The sequence below is a fragment of the Eretmochelys imbricata genome, chromosome 1 (assembly GCF_965152235.1).
Source record: "Eretmochelys imbricata isolate rEreImb1 chromosome 1, rEreImb1.hap1, whole genome shotgun sequence".
NCBI lineage: Eukaryota > Metazoa > Chordata > Testudines > Cheloniidae > Eretmochelys > Eretmochelys imbricata.
The window spans coordinates 234,150,066-234,173,721 of NC_135572.1; the positions used below are offsets into that span (position 1 = coordinate 234,150,066).

Below are 23,656 nucleotides of genomic sequence, written 5' to 3' on the forward strand. Positions count from 1 at the left end.
TGAGCTATCAGCAATATATGGCACCATATCCATTTACTCGTTTTTCATTGTTTTCCCTGAAAATTGTTAAAGATTATATTTCATTATAAATATATATGAACAAACAAGGGCTTCTTCCCAATAGCCATAATAATTAATATATTAAATTACAATCATTTCCTCTCTACAGACTATTGTCAAACACAGTGTTACAACTTCCATGAAAGATCACAGAGAAAGCAAAACAGAGCTGTAAGGGATAAAGTTTTTATTAAAAACACAGTATCTTCCAACAGCAGAAATACAGAAAATTATAAGTTGAGAAAATCACTTCTGTATAAATGTTTTTTCTTTGAGTTTACCCAGTGCGAGTGGCCCACTTTAAAGACACAAACACTGCCTGCAAGACACCAATTTGTTATCCGCAAGAATCCTGTATAATTCTGTGGTTGAATGAACTTTGGCTGCGAGAATTTACATTATTCTTGGGTAAACAGGCATTTGGGATTATAAATGCAGTATTCTGGTTAGATAGAAAAGAGAGTCTTATTTGCATATTATTTATTCAACCAGAAAACTATTTCTTGGTGTAGACTCTCACTAGTTAGGTGGATCGTACGGCACTTAGAATTAAAAAATCATCACTCAGAAAAACAACAAATATTCAGTGTGCCATGCAATGCCTAAGGACAAAACTGTGACTTTAGACATAGCCCTGTGTAAAGGACAATTAATAAGCTACAAACACCCCAGGAGTAGCCGCTTGGAGACACTATGACAGAGACACATCTCTGAGTTACAATTCCTTCCTTGCTTCCCTCTTACCCTGTAATTTGCTGCTGGCCTATACCAGTGGCACATTATGACACACACTGTGCTTTCTTGCTTGCAGTGTTGCTGAAGTTGTGTTAATCCCAGGATATTAGAGAGTCCAGGTGGGTGAGGTAATATCTTTTATAGGAACAACTTCTGTTGGTGAGAGAGAGAAGCTTTCCAGTTAACACATTTCTGTGTAAGCTCAAAAGCTTGTCTCCTTCAAAAAGGGAAGTTGGTCCAGTAAAAGATATTACCTCACCCACCTTGTCTCTCTATGCTAGCTTGACGGTGCTGGCAGATCCAGGTCTGCGTCCATTCCCCACTCATCCCTGCTCAACAGGTCAACAGGCACATAGTACCTGCTTGTCTACCTGCCAGACTTATGATCCATATGCAGGAATGGAAGGGAAATTATTTCCCATTGCTTCCTTTCATCGGCATGTAGTCCAAGACACAATGTAGCCCTAAACTATTTTGTACATTGGATTTGTGCTGGTGAAAGCAAACTCATTGAATAATTATGTGGTTTAGTGAAATGCAATCACAACTGTATTTCAATGAGAGAGAGAGAGACAGTATTTGTAATGTTTTCATCCCACGTTCCTATTTTGTACTGTGATACGGTAGTTTTACTGAAAAACTCTCAGCTAATGTATGTATCATCTGTAGTCATAATAGACACTTATGTGCCATTTAACTGAAGGGCAAACAAATATCTATATATATCTGTAAATAGTATTATGAGCACAGTACTTTTGAAGACAATTGTATGTGTAAATATATTGTATTACACACAAACATACATAATGTGTTGCTCAAGCAACTCTCTAGTGAGAGCTGTGACACTTTCATTCTAAGCCACTTTTTTAAGGCATATTTTGTCGCCAAAGATTGTTGGTACTGTTTTGTTTGGCTGACTCCGAGTTGTTGGTGTATATGTATGCAAAAGCAAAACTTTTCAGATGGTTTCAATGGTTGGCAGGTGTCTCCCTATTGCCCCACCTAATATGCACCACACACCCATGTGTTAATTTTGCTTTTTTGCATGGGGAGGAGGTACTTATTTGATGGGTAAAAGATTTGAAGAAAAAAAAGGGGGAATGTACAGTTATGGATTTAGGAACCTATTTAGGTATCAAAAAATAAGTGGCCTAATCTTCAAAACTGCCAAGTACCCAACAGTTCTTATCAAGATCAGTAAGGGGTGTTTGGAAATTAGCACTTTTGAAATATATCTTTCCTGGTTCATTGTCTCCCACATATCCCTTCCTAGAATCCTGCACTCTGCATGTCACCTACCATGCACCATTTCATCCTCTGGCTCAGGCAAACAATTTCTACAGCAAGGCCCAATAGGAGGAACATGTCATTTTTATACAAGATATATTTTCATCTTTGTCCGGTTTACATTTATATAACTTATTAACGCCTTCCCCGCCTGAAAAAAAAACAACAACCCTAGATACTCCTCTATAAGACCAACAAAACAAAAACGTCGAGTTTGTAGTCCAGCTCATTTTGGAGATCTGACTAGCCAAAATGAATGGGGAATATTTTAAAAAATTGAAACAGGAAAGATTGGTTTAAAAAAAACCAAAACTTATTTTCTGAATTTGAATAAACTTCCCAACACAGAAAAAAATCCTCTCTAGCCAGGAACAAAATAAGGCACGCAAATTTGAGGGAAATTGGTATTTTTCAGGTCTGGTGGACAGAAGCTGATGGAAGTGGGGAAATGCTAGAAAACAAGCTTATGTACCAAATAAAATAATTTTAATGTTAGCTATGAAGCAGCTGCATAATATCAACCTCTGATTGGCTTGGGATAGAACATATGTTGTCTGCAGAACATGATGTCTAAAGAAAAATACTACATTCGATTCTTTGCAGGCACAATCCCATTACTTGTAAAATAATACAATCCTTAGGCAAAAATTTAAATATTTTGAAAATTAACTAAAATACTGAGACGACTGAATTTCTATTGGTTATTCTTCGTAAACAACAAGGCACAATATTTATGGATTTATCAGGATTTTTCCCTCCTGTGGAAAGACTATTTTTCAGCTATTCTTGCCAATCCTCTTCTTTTATTTGCAACTCCAGTTCCAGGGCAATAAATGATCAATAATAATGGGATTAAAAAATACTGATAATGACTTCTGTGTTTACATCCAAGAGGGACTTAACTTTAGTGCTAGATATGGCAACCGACTAGGACAGCTTTGAGACTGCTGGTCGACTTCGCCTGAAAGCTGAGCAGGGGTCTTTTTACTGTAAAAAGCAAGCATGTATTTTTAATAACAGAAAACACAGCCTACTTGAATAGGAAAAAAGTTGACGGAAATCTCTCAGTATGCTTCCCTTTAATTTAGTTTCAAGTTGCCATCTTTTCTAGTAGTAGTCAAGTTCTTTCACTTATCTAAAAGGACTTTTTAGTCGAACTTCAAAAATTCTCCTTGGATAGATGAGAAAGACTATTGTCCATGGACATACTGTAGGGTACCTCTCTCCCATTCTCAGTTTTGCTACCCACTCAACTACCACTTTCTCACTGAGGTATTTCTGAGAGCCTTATAAAAGCAGGTTTCCCACATATAACACGATACGCTTAGTATATCTTGAGTTCTTGAACACTTGTAAATATTCTAACACAAGTTTCAGACAGCTACAATACAGTTTAATAGTAACGTACAAAGGCATGATTTTTTTCATTTGCATTTCAAACTAGATTTATCACAGAAGCTTGTTCTTAAAGATTTTTTTAAAAATAAATTAGGTTGTAGTAGCATTGTTTTAATTACAAGGTACTTCTCTCTTCCATCTACACTATTATATTGGAAACCAACATTTCTGACATAGTACGGTGCTCCTCCTGCTGGAAAGAAGCTGGTTATGACTTGTAAAAAAAAGTGTGTAATTTCTAAGTTTAGGTTTTTAGTCTTTTTAAACATGATTATTCCTTTTTTGTGAGTAGAAGTAACTGAAGTCAGTGAGTTAAAGATAATTGTACCATGGGATGTCATATACCTGAGAACTCAAGAAAGCATCAGTAGTTACAAAGTATTTTGCTAAATGTAGGCTTGGTAAATACATTTTTTCCAATCTTCATAGGATAAAGGGTTTTTCAGGTATTTGTATTAAAAAAGCATTAAAAGCTACCTGAAGGTCAGAGACACCCAGATCTGAGGGCAATACCAATTGACATTCCATGAGCAACATAGAGTGAGAAAGCGTAAGACGGAGGAGGTATTGGTTCTCCCTGTGATAGGTGCGTTTTATATTAATTACCTATGATTGTCAAGGGGTATTACAGCCATGGGGGTAATTGCTGTCTGTACTTCTGGAGACAGGGTTAGAGCTGTGCCTTCCTACTTGTATACAATGGGATGGAAAGATGAAAGCAAAATCCCCCACAAACGAATGCGGAAAAACTAGATTAGCAGAGATCTCTACCTGAAGATGGCAAAGGCCTCCTTAGCATACCCCATGGGGCATGACAAGGAGGAAGAGACCCTCTTGGACACTCCTCCCTACTCAGCACAAGAAGAAAATAAAAAGACACCCAAAAGCTAAACTCTAAATCACAGTATGAAACAGATAATCTTTATAATTAGCCAACTGCATTTTAAAAATTCACTACTTGTAAGATGTTTTTAAATGGTTGCATTTGATAATTTACGTATCTTAAATATATGTAACTTGTTACCTGGTTGAGCCATTTTTGTCAAAAGACAGGATAAGGTTACAGCTCCATCTATTTTTGTTTCAAAACCATTAAAAACTAGTCAGAAATGCTATTTTTGTTCAGCAAATTTAACTTGGCTTCCAAGGTCCCTACAGAAGTAAGACTATTTGTCTAAAATAAAATTCACAATTAAAAAATTTAAAAAATAGGAACAGCCCTTGGTAAAACTAGAATAAGTCAAGACATCGAACTCAAACTAAAAATGATCAAAAATAACTGTTTTCTACTACCACCTCCTGTGATGTCAAGTAAGGAGCTATCCTCTGCGAGCACTGAATTCTTAAGTCAATATCATGTATAAGTAAAAGGTCTTCTGAGCAATTCTATCCCATTTCTTGGCAGAGGCAACGTTCACTGTGCAGCAGCAAATTGAGACTTAAGAAAACCAGAAAGCTTCAAGAGATTACTGTGATGATCTCTTCAGCTGCTTTACCATCCAAAGGAAGTTTGAGTATATAGGCAAGAGATAACTGTGATTTTATGTACATGAACCAACACATGGCAGCAACTTCAGATTCTAACACAGTGTTCCTGAAGTCTTACCTCATCTTCTGTATTTGCAGCAGCAGTTAATTTGAGCACATCGCGACATTTCTCCTGGAAAAGGCTTGCAAGAAATTCAGCATCTTTCAAGAGCATTGCCATTTCATCACTGGTCATTGAATTTTTCTCACTTATTTTGGCCATTATCAGTTCTAACAAAGTAATCCTGAAATTAAAATGAATAAACGAGTAGGTAAACTTGTTAACTAAATTTACAAAGCCTTCGTTCACCTGTGGTACTAACATCATGTCTGGTTTTCAAAATGCAAAAGAGCTTTAGACAGCAATTAACTTTCACCACACGTTTTGATTAATTTTTACACACAGTTCACCTGAGACAGCCTAGCCAGAAAAGTCTAGTTAAATTGACTTTTAAAACAGCCTGTTCATTTTCTACTTTTGTACCTGACAATGCTATGGTTGTTGCACATGCTACACAATGCGTAGGGAGGGTGGAGAGAAGAATGGTAAAATCTTCCTTTAAAGTTATCTTTAACAGAATACAAAAACATACACAACCTACACTACTTGACAGCATCCCTTTAACTGTGCCTTCATTTACACTTTATTTTGTGTATATAATCTTCTACTAATTCCCTCCTTCCTGATAGAAAACTACAAATAAAAGTGTGTGTTGGAAGGGAGGAGGGAACTCAATAAATCAAGGAAAAAATATACCTTTGTCTATATAGCTATAATATAATTGCCACTAGATAGATTGTAGAAATTCTCCAGTCCACATTAATCATTAAAATTCCCATTGAAAATTATGGAATTATCTGAACTAGCAAGTAAGTGAACAATAAAAAGGCAGTTTATTGCAAAATGTAATTTGGTCATTTTCTCTGATAATTATAGTTTAGTTTTATTTCTGATATATCAATTCACAATGCAAACTTTACACATAAAAAGGAATAAAGATGTCTTCATAATATGACACCTCAGTGCAGCACTCCTGATCAAACTTCTGCTGAGAAGAGTGCGGATTAGCAAGGTTTTACTGTCATTCTCTCATCTTGAGTTTTCTTTATTGAGCACATTCAAGGGCAAGCTCAGAGTTTCCTTTGACTAAAATATTTGCAATTCAGATGTGAGGACTGACATTTAAAATCAAAATTAAATTTGCATTTGAACTACTCCATACAGTTTAATGTGCCAAGTGAGTTGTCACAATGAAGGGGAGAGAGATTTTTTTTCCAATGGAAAAGAATGGTCACAACTCTATTAACCCCGAAAAAACAACTGACCAAGGTAAAAGGCAGGCAGTTTTTCCTGAGTTAATCTTGATATCTCACTAATACAGTGAAGCCTGTTTCAAGCAACCATTCAAGGGACTGTGAAAATCCTTTTAATGAATGTGGTAGGGAACTGTACTCAATACATGCGGGATAAGCTGAAGTGGTCACAGATAGGAGGTTGTCAGATAAGGATAACTTCATAGATTTCACTATAAATCTGATGAGGCCCCATCACAAGATAGTTGTACCATTTAAGGATAAGGTAGGGGAACGCATTCCCACCACACTTCCCCATCCACAAACTACCAGAAGCCAGTTGCCCAACGCCCTCAACTCTATGTGAATAATTGGTCAATTCCCATTTTCGGGGCAACCATGCTAAAAGCTGTTTTCCATCACCCATTGAAAAAAATGACCAGATTTTAGATTGAGTTTAATTGGGTTAATATGCATGTCTAAGGAGTCAAGTCATTCACAGATTTTATGGACAGAGGGAACTATTACTATCTGACCACCTGCATAACCCACACTATAGAATTTCACCCAGTAATTTTTGCTTCAAGTCCATAAACTTGGGTTGAACTTGAACATATCTTTTTAGAAAGACAACCAATCTCAATTTACAAAGATTTTGAGTGATGGATACTCCACCACATATCTTGTTAAATTGTTCCAGTAGTTAATTACCTTCACCGTTCAAAACATACACCTTATTTCCAGTTTGAATTTGTCTAGCTTCAACTTCCTACCACTGAAGCTCATTATGTCTTTGTCTGGTAGATTAAGGCAATGTCTACTATTAGACGTCTTCTCATGTAGGTACTTAGGAAAGTAATCAAGTGACACTTCTGAACTTCTCTTAGATAAGCTAAATAGACTGAGCTTCTTAAATCTCTCACTGTAAGGCAGGTTTTCCAGACCTGGAATCATTCTTGTGGCTCACTTCTCAGCTGTGATATATTGAGGACTGTGTTGGAATCATAAACTATGCGTTTAAGAATAGGGTGGGGCACGGAGAATGGTTCCTGATCTTGCTTGAAGGCCAGGGGATTGTGTGTGGAAGTGTTCAGTGTCATTCTGGAAAAGGCCAACCCAAAACAGGGTGGAGTGACTGTGCCTCTGTGTCTCATGGAGCAGCTTGCTTTGACTCTTGCTTGTTGTGATTACTACGTGTTATCATTGTATCCTTCCAGAAAGACTATTTTATGTTTTTTATCTAACTTCTCTGTTTGATGCCATTTGAACCTTTTTAATTTGAACCTTTTCCAATACAAATTTTACCCAGTTCTTCCTGATTTCACCTTACTGGCAAGGACATTATGCAACTGCTACCATAAAGAGTTAGCAACAATCAATGTAACAGTGCTGCCTTCTAGAGTTTGTAAACGAATGATAGCATTAAAAGTGAGAGCAACCACCAGTGTTAAATCTGAAACATAGCTATTATTAGGTTCAATTCTGTGTGAACATTCTATAGTATGTGTTATGCAGGTGCTTAGATCGTATTAGTTCTCTCTGCCTATAAAGAAATCTATGAATGACTTGAATCCTTAGATATGCATATGCTTGAGGATATTAAACTCGGTAACCTCCTCAGTCTAAAATCTGGTCATTTTTTCAATGGATGATGTCAATTCTACTCTGAAAGACACTCAAAAAATAGCATTGTTGAGTTCTATGAAAGTAAATGGAGCATATTTGATATAGAAAATATTGAGAGATGCTGAGCCAACAATGGGTGAGGTAATATCTTTTATTGGATCAACTTCTGCTAGTAAAAGCAGTTTTCAAGCTTACACAGAGCTGTTCTTCAGGTCTGGGGAAAGTATTCAAAGCACCACAGCTAAATACAAGGTGGAACAGATTATTAAGCGTAAGGAGTTAACACACATTGCCAGAAATAATTCAAGGTGAAACGGGCAGTTAACACTTCTACAGTCATAGGACAAAGACTGGTCAGTGGGCCATAAATCTAGTGTTTTTACTGAGTCTGTGATTTTTAGCATCTAACAAAGACACGAATTTAAGCTCCGAGTCTCATCTTTTGAAAGTGTTGTGCAGGTTTCCTTTGAGGGCAAGGACTAAGAGGTCAGATACTAAGTGATCGTTTTGTGAAAAGTGTTGGTCCATAGGTGATAAGGTGTTTCTGTGTGAATTCATTCAAGAGTGTAGGGATTGTCTTGTTTCATCCACACAGTTCTTAGTGGCATGGATGAGGTGAACCACATGTTGTGACAGGTACATGTAGGACCCAGAGATCTTGAAAAGTGTGTTGTGGGGAATATTAATCATCGTAGTAGTGGAGATATGTCTGCAAGTTTTGTATCTATTATGGAACGGGCTGGTGCTACTTTAAATTGGTGTGTCTTCATTTGTGGGGAGTTTGCTTCTGATTATGAGCTTGGTGAGGCTGGGGAGTTGTTTGAAGACCAGAAGATAACATATGAGAAAAGATGACAACTAAAAAGAGGTTAACTGCCAGCCCTGTGAATTTAACCTCAGATCTTTCCTTCTCGTGCATCTTCACTAATAAAGGTTCTGCAAGGTAAGCTAGTCCTCAGACTTCTCCAACACTGATGTCTTCAAATTACATCTTAAAGGGGCTGGTACAACTTATAATATCACAACTTACTAAAGACGTAAAGGGGTAGAATACAGTTGACTATCCTTTAGAAATTTTGGCTCTGCAGTACTAATCAGAGTAAAAAGTAATTAAAAAGCTCTTATTTTTATTACTACCAGTAAGCAGATAGGACTCTGAATACAGCAAAGCCGTATGTGTGTTGAATAAGGGTGATGCAATTTATACTAATTAACTTTTCAGAATAGAACTTGGCTACTTTGGTAACTGTTTTACTGCTGATAATTTTACTAAGGTTTGCACCATTCACTGTGATGTGCTTCTGTGTCCTTTCAAATAAAACCAAAACAGCAAGATGCAAATAATTGAAAGTTATGTTCAAATACTTGAAGGTTGGTTGGTTGATTTAATTTAAGAACAAACAAACAAAAAACAGAGTGAAAAGAATAAAAAAGGATTAAAGGGAAACGAAGATCTCTACAGGAATAAAAAGATTCAATATGAAGGAGATGATTTACCTTTAAAAAGCAGATAACATGGTAAATATGTACACTTTAGTTTAAAAAAAATTCTAACATGCAATTAGTTTATAAAACTAATTAGTGTTGTGCACGTTCTACACTAACTTGTCTTAAAGAAACGTTTCTATTAAAATTTCTGCAAAATATTTTTGAGAGTAGCTGTGGAAGTCTCTGGAATTTGACAAAATGCCAACAGGTTTCAACTGACTCTTAAAGAAAATCTTTTAGCATATTATTGTTGCAGAAACATCCAACTACAACCATCAACAGAGAAATGGTTAACACAAACATTTAAGTGTAATCATTAGTTTTCAGACCTAGAATATCACTGAGATAGATGGGCAGTTCAGACTACTCAGCGCTACTGTTGCAGGCTATCTGCAGACTTAGGCACACATCACCATATTGAGTACACTCAGTTAACATTTGAATGATTTTTCTTCATAGCTATAAAGGGCAGAAATGTATTTTTTAATTGAAATTTGAGATTCTGGGGCTCATTTCCACAGCAAGCAGGGCAACTCTTTGGCAAGTGCCTCAGCATTACAAGTGCATTGGGTCCTGATTACAGAAAATACCTTGACTAGTGCAAATACTGCAGTTCTCCAATTGCATAAACTTTAGTTCTCTAAGACAACGGGCAAGTTTTTAAGGGCCTCCACTAATTTGTGTACCAGCAAATGCTATCAACATAGTTAATTTCCTGTAAACAGATTTTAAATAAGTATATTTAATGTGAAATATACAGGTAACAGAGAGTTTGTATGTATTTGTAAGCTTAAACTGTCCTCCCAGACACCTCAATATTGCATCCATTCTGTCCTCATCCATAAAGTCAGCTTTAATGGACACCCAAGGTGGCACCCTTATGGTGAAGTCTCTCTGACTTGTCTCACAATGAGACAACAATGCCCCTGTGTTCTGGTTTATAATGCCTCTTTTCTGTCCAGCTAATGGCAGTCAGAACATTTTTACATGCACTGGACTTTTTCTCTCTTTGGCCATGTGTGACAGAGAATACACTCTGAAATACGATATAAAGGGAATTATAGGCATAAGATTCAATAGCAGAGTTCTGAGATCTTAATAATATTAAAGACCTTACAAAATACTTTGCAGCACATTTACTAGTACATTATATAGAACTCTTAAATTAAAACGAACTAACCATTTTCAGATGAACTATCCGCACACATGGATTAATTTTCCTTTTTTTTTTTTAATTAGTTTGTTAACTTTGCTTGCTGATTTGCAGAATTCTTGTGATTCATAATAGGTGTAATAAGTGCACTGAAAATGTTTATTCGGTAGGTTGACCAGCTATAGCAGCATAGCACCTTACCATAACAAGTCACATGCTACAGATGGAATGTGGCAGTCCTACACCCTTACACAAACTAACGAATCAAGCAAACTTTTCCACTGCTAAAACTAAAAATTAACACTAACTCAGCACCACATAATCCCATAAAATAAATAAATAAATAAATAAATAAAAATCACTAGTTATACCTTCTCCCCCCCACAAAAAAGCCTGAGGTTTAAAATACTCACTTTCCTTCCCCACTGATTATCTGAGTAGGGACTCCCTGGTTCTGGAGGAGGTAGGAGATAAGATGCTATTCTTCCCCATTCTGTCAGCCCCTCCACTGCCAGGCACCATCCTGCTCCACCTAGTCTCCTGCCCTTCTTATAGTCTTCTGTCTTAAACCTGCCCCTATATTTTTGCTCTCTTTCAGTTATAGGTCTCAAGCCATCCCATTCTCCCCATCTCCCTGCCTTTTCATAATTCTCTGTCCAGTTTTTAAGTCATACTGCCCAGGGAGCTGCCATCTTCCCTGAGGGCAGCCTAACAATAGTCCCATGGAAAACAATGAAGAGACGGGTGGCCACGTCTACAGTATCTTGCACCTGCAAAAGCGATAGGAGATGGTGGTCAACCTAATTCATGCAATCTTGTGGCTTCTGTCCCACTAATGGTAATGGGAAGGATAGTGGCAACTTTTAATAAGGGCAAAATACATGCAATGTAAAGTGCACAGGACCATGAGAAGCTCAAGCTCTCCTCTCTAAACCATGTCTCCCCTGCTTACATTGCAAGATTCTCAAGAGTTAATAATTCTAACCTTAAGTAAATTTTACACTTTCCCCCTTGTAAAAAAACAGAGTCTTTATAGATGCAACATGCTTGTTTTGTTTTTTCTAGACTCAAGTTTTCAAATGTGCAATGAAGATCTTAAAAAGTATTAAGTAATCATAAGCAAATACACGCCTAATTTTCAACTGTTCAGACTGAAGCACACCAACTACAGTAAATCCATTCTATCAGACTTCCTTTTAATTTCTAGTTATCACAACTGTGGTATGAACAGCTGAGCATATTTCAAATGAAGCAGGGTGCGGTGCTCTTATGAAATCAAGGCACAAGCATGAAACCTTGCCTTTAATTTTTTTTTTTTTTTTTTTTTGTATTTCTTTATTGAGTAATGGCGCCAACCTGGATTCTGCAACCCTACATAAATCACTGCCAGTTGTGGCTAAGCTGTAATGTTAACCAACCAATTTAAAACCATTACTGACATAGAAACATGTATTTAGAGATGATGTGCCAGCTACGAAACCACACAGTTTTTCAAACATGTGAACAGGATACTGTATATGGAATGCTAAATACTAAAAGCCACATTGGTTTTTGGGGTTACCTTTCTTGATTGCTCAGTTTGGCATACATGACTTTTACCAGCTCTGGACATTTCAGCAAATGGTCTGTAACAATCAAGAACCTAAAGAATAGAAGAAAAAAGCATTACTGGTTTTACAGTGAAAATGTAGTTATTTCACATTTACTCTATACCTGTTTATATTACTCTTTTGGATGTTTGTAATTTTAAAAAGTACATGGCTCCTTTCATGTTACTAGTGTTACCTGCTAACTGATACGAACAGTCAACACACCTAATTATTCATGTTCTAAATACATCTTCCACTAAGTACAGACCAATCTGCATCAATGCAACTCAGATTTACTCAACAATTGAAGGAAAGCTGGACAAGTCTTTTTCCAGTTATAGAAAAGAAAAATCTTACCATAGTTCAAGTAATAAAACATCAAACCAAGTCTTTATAGACCTCAGCAAAAAGCCAAGAATGAAAATTGTTATACCATTCATCTCAGAAGCTAAGCTTCTAAACCTAACAAATAATCAAGAGAATTGTGCTACTTAATTCTTTTTTCTCTTAAAAAATTCTAACAACTCAGAAACAAAAGGGACACTGATTTTTTCATGGTGAAGGAGTAAACTACTAGTCTCAGGTTAGCAAGAAAACATCTCTGTTGTATAACAAGATCCTAAACCAATATTAGAAACTAACTTTTGGAAACTGCCAAGCAGTGACTTACAGGTACAGTTATCTTTGTACTAATGCCCACATTACCAAACTGACTTTCTAAGCCTTACCTGTACCAATAACTCATCCAGTGTAATGTGTACCAACTATACGGTAAAATGGTGACCTCAATAAATTCACCATATTCACTATCAAGTTACTTGGCTCTGCAAACACACTAGTTGAACATGTTTATTTTCATATCAAATTTCTAGCAGCACTGACAGCATGCTACATATATATTTAAACATGCAGCATTATATACTTACTGTAAATAGAGTACATTTTATTCAACCCTTGATTACAAATCCAAAATAATTAGACTGAGTCATATGACAAACACAGGATATCTTGAAGACCACAAGATGGACTATTGAAAAAGGCAGCCAACTCCCTCTCCTCCCAACTCTCCCTGCTCCACTTTACATAAAAGTTGCAGGGGTGATCCACAGCAGCTTGTGTATTCAATACATAGGTGCCCTGAAAAACATATGGAACTGCTCCAGCCTTAATAAAAAGTCTGTTTGGAATACAAAAACTCAACCAAATCCGGAGCAACCAAAGAGTACAAGGTCCCATGACATCTATGGGCTTTACAATCCGTGAGCACATATTCTATTTACTGAGGAATGTGATTTTTTTGGGGGGGGGGGCGGGGGGGGAGCCACATTTTATAATGCAATGGTTTTTATTATTTGTGCATATAATGGAGGAAAACAGTACCACTGTACGTAAACACAAGATTTAAAATGTTGGGAGGGTTTTTTTTGATAATGTCCATTTGCACAGGACTTTTTCAACAGCAAGCTGGAATTAGGAGACTTTCGGGCCCTTGAACCTTATTGCTCCACACAGTCAATACTGCAAGGGACATTTCTAGCCTGGGATAGCAGAGAATGACATAATTGTGAGGGTCTGATGTCTTCATCAATCAACATGATGACATGCTGGTGCCATGATATTCAATGGGAGTTCTTTCCATGGCCCCAGAGGCAACTAGTAACGGTAAGAAAGCTATCTATTGCTTAAACTTTTTGCTGTAGCTGCACTTAAAAACCACATAGGACCAGAAGTGATGGTAAAGAAATCTGGGACCTCAAAAGAAGAAAGCACAATAGATAGAAGTATTATGTACAGAAGACTCTATGCTGCAGTTTAACAAATGACAGATTTTTATGATAATACAATCATGATATATTTTGTAAATATGCATTAACAGTTATGTATAAGTGCTGATCATATGCATGGCTATAGTAAATCTCTACACAGTAATGGAATAATTTACATGGTTTTAGTACACAACTCCCACTGACCAAAACTGAAGTCTTGCACCTAAATCCCCATTATGCATATGCACACCACTATGACTGACTGCATCTCTGTAATCACACCCTACATACTATTGTAATAATCTTTGTACAAAATATGTCTTGTGAAGTATCACTGAAAACTAATATCTTGCTGGTCAATAACATCTTGATGAAGTGTGTGTAGCAACATCATATGTAAAGTTACAAAGCTGAAATTAGGTCTGAAGTGTGTTCACCACACAAGTCTGGGAAAACCAGATTTTCGAAGACAAAGGACAACCTGACACCTCTAGTTAGGTCAAAGTTGATTGCTGGGAACATGTAAGAATTTCACCTTGAACCCAGTGTAGTCTGTTTTAATGCTTTATACTTGTACTCATTTAAAACCTCTCTTTGTAATTAGACTTGTTTTATTCTTTAATCAGAAAGAATCTGGTGTTGTAAACTGAGTGGGTAACTAGGGTAGCAAACTGTTGTATACTGATCTCCTTAGAAGAGCGATGGACCTACTATATCTGAGCTGTGCAGTAGAAGGCTTGACAGTGCAGAACACATGGGTTTTTTTGCGGGGGGGGGGGGGGGGGGGGAGGGAATTCAAGACTAGGGTGTTGGGCCACCCTGCAAATAGTAACCTAGGCTGCTGGAACCCAGAATGTGGCTACCGTGCTGCTGACAGCCTGTTGGGGTCACAGTTGCTGAACCAGGGCTCTGGCTATACACAGTCACTCAGAGTGTGACCTGCATACTGGCAAGCTATTTGTGAATGACCTATGTGGGAACTACAGCAGCAAAACATTGTGAGGCATCCCAAGTTGCAAGGCAAAGGTGACAGGCCCTCACTGGTCTCGACTGGACCCCAGAATATCAACCACAGAGGAATATTTTCCTCAGTCCATACATGGTTCCCAAATTGTAAACTCCCAAGAAATTTAAGTAACCAACAAAACCTGAAACACATGGACAAGTAAGAAATCCATTTTCAGACTTTCTGAATAGCAACATCAGCACCAAAGGATTTGCATTTTAATAGCTCACAATACACCAAAATAGGACTGTCTTATTCTGATGATTAAGAAATCCACAAAACAGTAGCTGAATTTGCTTTTATGAAAATGTACTTCCCACAGTTGGTTTTAGCCTCATGTGAAAATCTCTTCCACCAGTGGGATACAACAAAATTGCACTCGAGGAAATATGTTTTATGTTCAGATTTTCAGTTCTGCAGTTAAAGGTTAAATCCACACTTGTAGGCTTTTCAGTTTATAATTCTGCAGGGCAATTTGCTTGGATTTTTGTTGTATACTTAAAATCTGTTAGTACTTGAGGCCTGTCTACACAATGCACCAGCAAAGCTCACTAGAGGACTATGATTTGTAGTGCTCTCTAATATGCTGTGGTCTAACTCCTCTGTGTAGACCCTGCTGGCATACTCTAAAAGGTATCTAGTTCACACTGATGTAGTCCTGTTTCAAACAGGACTGACTGAATTAACACACTCTACGTACCTTTTAGAGCATGCCAGCAGGATCTAAATGGGGCAATTAGAGCAGTATGTTAGTGTACTGTACAAATCACACCCCTCTAACATGCTTTGCCATGCTGTGCAGATAAACCCCTACAGGGCTGAAAAGAAATCACACTCCTAATGTGCATTAATCAATAAAGTATAAGCATTCCAACTTTGTACAGGTCCACTCTCCCCTCGATGCATGCTAGTCCTCTATACATTGCTAGGAGACTAGAGGCCTAAAGAGCAAAGTACAAAGATGCACAGCCCGTATTTTGGACCTTTCTGGAATATGTTTCAGAAAGTGGTTTTACGGATTCAGCTTATAAATATGGACATAGCAGTTCTGTTTGTCTTTCTTGATCCCAAAAGTTAAAATTTTCATTCATATCCCCAGATATCTCCACCACCACATTTAGGTTCTTTCTCCTCTTCCCTGTCCTCCCACATTGCCATTAACTCATATAGAGTACATATAAAAATAGTGGAGTGCTAACATACTTGAAGCACACAACACCGAAAGAGGTATTGGGATGAGGAGGAAGAGAGGCATGCACAAAGGCACACGGAAATGCCTTTACGCTGCTGCTATGCCTGGAGATTTTGGTGGTAGTGAAACAGGAAAAAAGAAAGAAAAGTTAAGATGTAAAGACTCGCCACTCTTCTGTTATTGTAGTCTTAAAAAAAGAGCCCACAAGCCTCCCCGCCACACAGTGTAAAATAAAAAGGTGTTTGTTTATGACTTGCTAACTGAATATCAGGCATTTCAGATGCACGCACTGTGCTTCAGAAAGGTTTAATTGTGCTCAGAGCCCAACAGCAGAACCACTGGGATAAACTGGTGATCACTGCAATTTAGTAAAGGAAATGGTGAAAATTAGAGTTGTTATATAAACAGAATACAGCAACAAATGAATAGTGTTAAATATGCCAATTTCCTGGGCTGTCTTTAGATTAAGTGTTTGGCTAATATCCTAAAAAACTCAAATTCTCACAAGGTGATAAACATAGGAGATGTTCTGTTCAAACTCTTACAATTGCACAAGGGATATATTGTACCAAACTAAGTTTGAGAGGTAGCCAAGATGAAATGGTATAAGCCACATTTATGCCCAGTATATGCTAAACATGCCAGATGAGCAATGAGTTTGGTCCAACCAAAGCTGGGTGTAAGCAATGAACTTTATCATAAAATGTAGTGCTCCAGATTTAAGTCAATCTGTATTCATTAGCAACCCTACAGAGCAATGTCTTGCACGTCAGAAAATGGAATGATGGCGATCCTCTTCTTACCACTCTATATTAAATGTTTCATCTTCAAAAGAAGACTTCAGTGAGAATACATCACATTATTTGTATCATTATAATTCAAACCAAAATACTTAGGAATGGAACAGTAATTTTTTCCATAGTTTACTATGTGTTTGAAATGTAGCATTTGTACTGACAGGGTAGACCATCCAAAGTTTGAAGAGATGGAGTTCATAAATTCTCTTCCTCTGTCCAGTCTAAATCTCCAACCACTAATGAAACCAAAAAACATAAGTGCCTCACTAGCAACTCTTAATAGGATTTTCAAAATCCTTTTAAAATTATACCCTTTGCGCAAAGACATTTGAGGAACAAAAGTATTCGTTGGCTTTGCATCAGACTAATACAATCTATTTTTAAAAAATCAATTTACAGAATGAAGTTATTTAATGGCAAATTAAATAAATGTGCCCTCACACAACCTTCTAGACCAGATACTCAACCCCACCCATCAAGGTACTTCTCTCTTACCAAAAGCACAGGGGAAAAATATTAGTGTGCTAGTGTATACACAATACCTTGCAGTACTATAATTTTGAGGTAACACAGACAGATCACAATAGCACACATAATATCTGTTCCTCAGAGAGGGATCTTCATAAGAAACATAACGCCTTGAATAATCTTTTAAGTCTAGAAGACAAAAGTTCAGATTAACTTTTATATTTGTTTTGGTTCTGCTGCTGAATCACAGAGTTTGTCTTTACAGTTGGAGAGAGGGTCACACGCTTTGTTGCTTCTGTAGACTGAGCTCATTACACACATCAGGGGCTCATTGCATTCCTGCACTTCCCCCCTGTTCCCCCCCGATATGAACTACCCTTCCAGGCCCCTCTATTTCAGGGACTCCCTGAACCCCTACCCCACCCTCATGCCAGGTGCTCTATTTGTCCATGTCATGCTCTGTGCCCCTCAATTTCCCTTGTGACTGCTCCTGTCTAAGCCTACCTGTGTCTAGAAAGGCGCATACTTTATTGCTTCAGTAGGCCAAAATTCCCAAGCACACCAAAGGCTTCTTGCATCTCTCAATTCCCTTCCATCCCCAGTTTCTTATGTGTTAACCTCCCCTCCACTCTTCCATCCTCCTCTGGGACCACAAGAAGGGTGTTATATGGGCATGTATTAATGGCTGTCATCCATTGGTTCTTCGATCTACAGACAATTATAGACCTGGTCAAAGCTGTGGACTTTGATAACCAGACATGAGGGGCTCTACATGTCTCCCATTTTCCTCTTGAGGTTTTCACTAAAAAATTAGCAGGATTCTGCCAACTGATGCACAGAACATTTACTGAAATTTTGGAACTGATCAGATGTGGTTTTCAAAAGTTATCATGTACATCCCACACAGAGAAATATCATCAAGAGAAGTGGAAGGCCTCAAACCGTTATCTATACTTGACATTTTTTGGAAAGAATTTGTTAGGTTAGCCTAAACACATTTACCATGAGTACCTGAAATAATTGTTGCTGGTATAGGTTTAAGGGAAGTAAATGCAAACCCCATATTTAAAGAGATATTTGTGGAATTACTCTAAAACTTCTGGAGATCTTCCCCCCACCACCCCCTTTTACTACCATATTTTTCACTCATCTCATAGTGGTTTTCGGATACCTAAATAGGACACAAAATGATCTGGCTTGTGACCTGTTCTCTCCTCAAGGAAGAAGCATAACATGATCAACATTGGAAGAAGCAGAAAGGAAACGTTTCAGAGTACTAATTACGACAAATTTCTTCTCACATAATTACTAGAACATGGAACAGCCACTAGATATTATGAGAGTGCTAACACTTAAATTCATTCATGCCAAGATGGAAATTCTGCATACTTTAAAAAAATTACAAAATTGAATGAAGAATTCCTGGTCAACCTTCTTATAAAGGTATCAGATGGACCAATGGCTCTTGCTATCCATAAACTGTATGTTTGTATGTATATCTTGAGTTCTGGCCTGCTCTTTCCCTACTGTGCTAGAACACCACCAAAAATCTGCATATTCTCAGTGACTGACTAGGGTCACTGCTTTTTGATTTAACATTTGAATTTGATAGGAACCAGAAGGAGCTTCTTAGTACATCCAAGTTGGGAACAACATTATTCTCAAATGGAGAATTTCCATGAGGTGTCACATCCGAAACTCAAATATCTGTGGAAAGAGGAATGTTCCCCTCTCACTTTTCACAAGAAACGATACAATAAAAGAAGTGAAACAAGACAATGCAAGATCCAGCTGTGCACCTTGATTTATTGGAGAAAGGTTTTCTAAAATTGCTCTTGAATACCAGGGCAATCCTACTGCAAATAATAAGTAACTGTTATAGCACTACAACTAACTAAATGTTTTCCAATGGTCAGTAGCACTTAAACCCTCAGTTGCCTTTGGAACCTGCATCCTGTGATAGCATGCCAACTTTCCAGGAATGAGACACAAAATTGTTCTCTGGAGAGTACAAGCCTAATAGAGGGAAGAGAAAGAAATACTCTAATTTGTCAGAGAAGAGACTAACTGCCAGTTCACAAAAAAAGACAGGAATGGTAAAATTTTCTGATTTATATACTACATGCATACTATATAAGGCACTAGATTCAGCACTCTACTGCACAGCTCTGTCTTTCCCTTAGTCTGCCTCAACGGGTTAGAGGCCTGCCCACAGCAGCAGTGCTTTCTGCCCATGCTTATTTCCATGGGCTAGGACTAAATAACTCCAGGAAAATGGGGAAGGGGAGCCCCACAACCTAATCTTTAAACTCACCATTGAACTGTGGTTTAAAAGAGAGAGTGGATGTTCAAAAAATCCTTACTTTCAGTGCCAGACAGCTGACCACACTTTCACATATTTTTTTCCAGAGAGGCCAAGAAGTGCACTACGCCTTTCCATTTAAAAAAAAAGGAGAATTTCTGTTCTTTGCCCTTCACCGTCAAAAATGCAATCCCCACACTTGAAAAACAGACATATTCCCTCCCCGCCCCAACACACACACACACAAAAAGTGATTGTATGAACTGTACTCCCATCTCTAATGGAACCACCAAAGCATTTATAGAATAAACAACTTTTAGAATACACATTGGTCTTGGTCAGGATGAATTATAATGTAATTTTGTACTACTTTTTCCTAATTATTTTAAAACACATATGTATGCAGGTTCAAGATTTTAAAATCAATCTCATATGGCATCCTATGGTGGTTTCTTCTACATATAGTAGCTTCCCAGCTGCATAACACATTTTTCTGCTGTTGATTACTGCAAGCCAAAAGAAGAAGAAAAACAATCTGATTTCTTAAAGACGCTTCAATTTTCCAGAGCCTAAGGCATGGCTTTCTGAGCTGTTTGCATGTAAAGAAGAGTTTAAAAGGAAAAACAACTCTAGCAAGTCCATTCGTTGTACTCTGCACTGACTTGAAGCACTAACTCTTACTCGTGACTTCTCTTCTCCCCTGCCCAGAGAGGAAGAAGAGTGTGCTACAAAGTAGTAGGATCGTATGGGTGGAGTTAGAGAGTACTTGCATCACTGAACAGTATTTCCTCCAGCTGATACAGAAATAGCATTGACTTTTTAAGGAAAATCCCATCCAGTTCCCACCTGGTGACTTTAGAGAGGTAGGGATTGTTGCAAGAAATAATCAGGAGAAAAAGAGTCTTATTTTATGAAATAAATATTTCTGCTTAAAATGTGTTAAAATACGTATTTGACTTGCTTAATGTATAAGTGTCAAGATTTAAACTTAAGGGTATGAGTGATACCAATATACTATTAAAAATATTCAGCAAAATAAATTATACTCTACAGGGCTAGAAATATCTATTGGCCCATTCATCCAGAACAAGTGGACGGGAGAGTGGGTGGAGACAACAGGTGAAGAGGAGAAGCCATGATGTAAATCATATTGAAAGATTGAGTTGCAAGCCACCATAGTGAATAAAGGAGGATGAAAAGAAGAAGGTAAAAGTGGGGGAAGTGGAAAAGACTGTGCTTATAGGTTTAAAACTTTCCACAGACAGGAAAGCTCATTATAGGGAACACTGGTCCCCTGGGCAACAAATCAGAGACAGGCCCTCCCACAAGGGAGCACGCACTAGGCATTAGTACTCCTCGGGGAATTCTGTGCCACTGAGCACATCCAGAATTCATGTGCCATGCAGAATTCCCCACCCCCCGGCCAGAAAATACATTCTGCTGGAAAGATGCTGCAGTTACTCCTTTCGCCTACTAGGGGCCATGGTGGCACCAGAACCGAGAGTAGCCACTCCTGGGCAGGAGCAGCCCTACCTGCACACAGGGAAGGGCAAGAAGCTACCTTTCTCACAGCACGCATGAGGCACGGGATATGGGGATGGACAGCATGGGGCACATGGCGGGGGTCCCAGACAGGGGTTCAGAAGAGCTACTGAGGGGTGCAGATGGGGGAGCGGGCTGAATGGGAATGGGATTGCAGGACCATATGGTGACAGGAAGGAGGGGTGGTTGATTGGGGGTACAAGGCGACATGGAGACCAGGGGAGGGAGGTGCAGAGACACATTGGGGGAGGGACTGGCTGATGGGGGGTGGAGGGTCACATGGGGATGGGGGAGAAGGTGGCTGAGTGGGGGTGCAGGGACACATGGGGACAGGGGAAAATGTGCCTGACTGAATGAGAAAGGCTAGGGGTCAACCAGGGTCTACATGGTGGAGGCTCCCTAACAATCCCTCCCCACCCTCCAAAAAAACCCCTGTTGCATACTTCTCCCACGCACACCCAACAACCCTTGAAATTCACACACGGGCTCCTTTCCAGTAATTACTTCCCATTCTCTCAGCTCCCGTTACCCCTGACTCTCTCAAGCCTTTGCACTGCTTCTAAGGGGTGCAGGAAACACATTTCTGTATTGTGGTTTAAATGAATTATTACTCAGAGATCTGTATTAATGTATCTCGTAAGAAATCTATTTGTCAAAAAACATTTCCTGAATCTTTTTTGTCTGTATTGTTACAGACAATTACTGACTGATATTTTGAAAAAAATTACTACAAGAATTGAAATGGGCATGATAATATTGTATTATTTTGACAAATAAAATATGCAGAATTTTAAAATATTGTGTGCAGAACTTTTAATTCCCCCAAGAGAAGGCATCAGGGAGCCTGGATTGAGAGCTCCAGGCAACCTCCCTCCACTAACACATTGCAATACAGGTATTTTAAGCCCTAGCTATCAAATAAATGTTTAAGCCCTCACACTAGATAGCAAATGCTCTTTTCAGACAGAGGACCAAGATAGAAAATACTGCTGGAAAACAAGAGCTTTTATTGTACAGCTGGGCTTTAGCAAAGAAAAGTAATAAAGATCGTATAATTCTGTTAACGCCATTCGTCAAATTGAACCAAGGAAAGTTAGGTTACTAACCTGCAACTGCAGACCTATTGCCCATGCAGATCCATACTCTTTGAAGCATAAGTATGTCCTTCAGCACCACATGTCCTGGAAAAATCCTGAAGGCAGCAACCAGTAGGGCTTTGTACAAGCTCAACTGCAGTTCCACACATTCAGGGCCAGACTATATATATTTCAACAACATTCAGCCCTGAAAGCACTCAGTTCCTTCTTATGCTTCAAAATGTCAGCCAAAGGCTATGAAGTGGGTGACAATACTGCAATGGTCCTCACTCGGGGTCTGGTTGGGGAGCGTGGCTTAGTGGTCACAGCTGTAAACCCTGACATTCAAGGAGGTTGTGCGGAGGAGATCCCAAGCCCTCCTGCTCCACCAGGCTCCAACCCACAGCCTTTTAGGCTACCAGTAGTCTGGCAAACAGGGCTGCTTAAAGCTATCCTCCCTGGGCCCCTTCCTCACATCCCACTCACCTCCCCCCCGGGGGTCAGCTTAGTCTAAGGCCTTCCCCTGGCGGAGAAATCCAAACCAAAAGTAATAAGAGGGAGTTACCAATGTCCACGGTCCCCAGGATACTTTCCTCCCTGGTTGTCTCTGGGGTGGGTCTTCCCTTCCCCCACAGAGGGCACCTTTGGGCAGCTGTATCAGAGCCTTCAGGCTTCCCTCTGCTCTGTGCTCCTAGAGCTGCTGGCTGCAGGTCTGCTCACCTCCAGCTGGCCACCCAAATGAGCTACTGTAATTCCCTGCCTTTTAATTCCTCCAGCAGATGGAGCATTTGCTGCAGGTGTGGCAGGGCAGGGCTGACTGAGCTCAAAATAATCCCATAACACCTTGTTGCCCAGTATGAGGTTTGTACACCCCATCACACATACATCTGCCCCGGCAACATTTTGGAGAACTCCAATTACAGATAGAATTGCCTCTGCAGATCACCACTCTCAGGAGACTGACCAGAAGTAGCAGATCCCAGAAAAGGAACAAGACTAAAGGACTGGTCACCACAAACAAGTACACTGTGAAACTTGTGTAGATTAGGAAAATGAGAGGCAGTTTAAAAATGCATTACCTAACAAGTTAATTCACACTATTTCAAATACCAGTTAGCACAAAGTATAGATAATAACGTTTTAAAAAAGGTTAGTTGGTTGGAATCAACCCTAGAGTCAAGTCCCTAAAAAGGGTACCTGTGTGGAGGTGGGTGTGGCAATTTAGCTCTTAAATTCAGAGAATGATGCTGAGTAAAGGTATGAATTAAACTCTGTGTGACTTCACAGATGGCAGAAATTGAAGCATTCTGAAGCATGCCACACAAGCAACCAGACCATTCAGTCTTATTAA

The 23,656-nt window shown here is 38.7% G+C and overlaps 1 protein-coding gene across 9 annotated transcripts in view; it reads right to left on the reverse strand.

The window, feature by feature from the left end:
- Positions 1-23,656, reverse strand: part of ATXN10 (ataxin 10) — a 149,026-nt gene that overhangs the window by 64,375 nt on the left and 60,995 nt on the right. For all 9 annotated transcript variants that reach the window (XR_013347030.1, XR_013347024.1, XR_013347025.1 and 6 more), the window contains 2 exons: positions 12,129-12,209; positions 5,087-5,252 (listed from right to left, as the gene is read on the reverse strand). Coding sequence is in view for 5 of the 9 variants with exons in the window: in XM_077825509.1 (XP_077681635.1) it covers positions 5,087-5,252; positions 12,129-12,209 (247 nt within the window). In the remaining 4 variants the exon portion in view is untranslated. The remainder of the gene's footprint in view (positions 1-5,086; positions 5,253-12,128; positions 12,210-23,656) is intronic.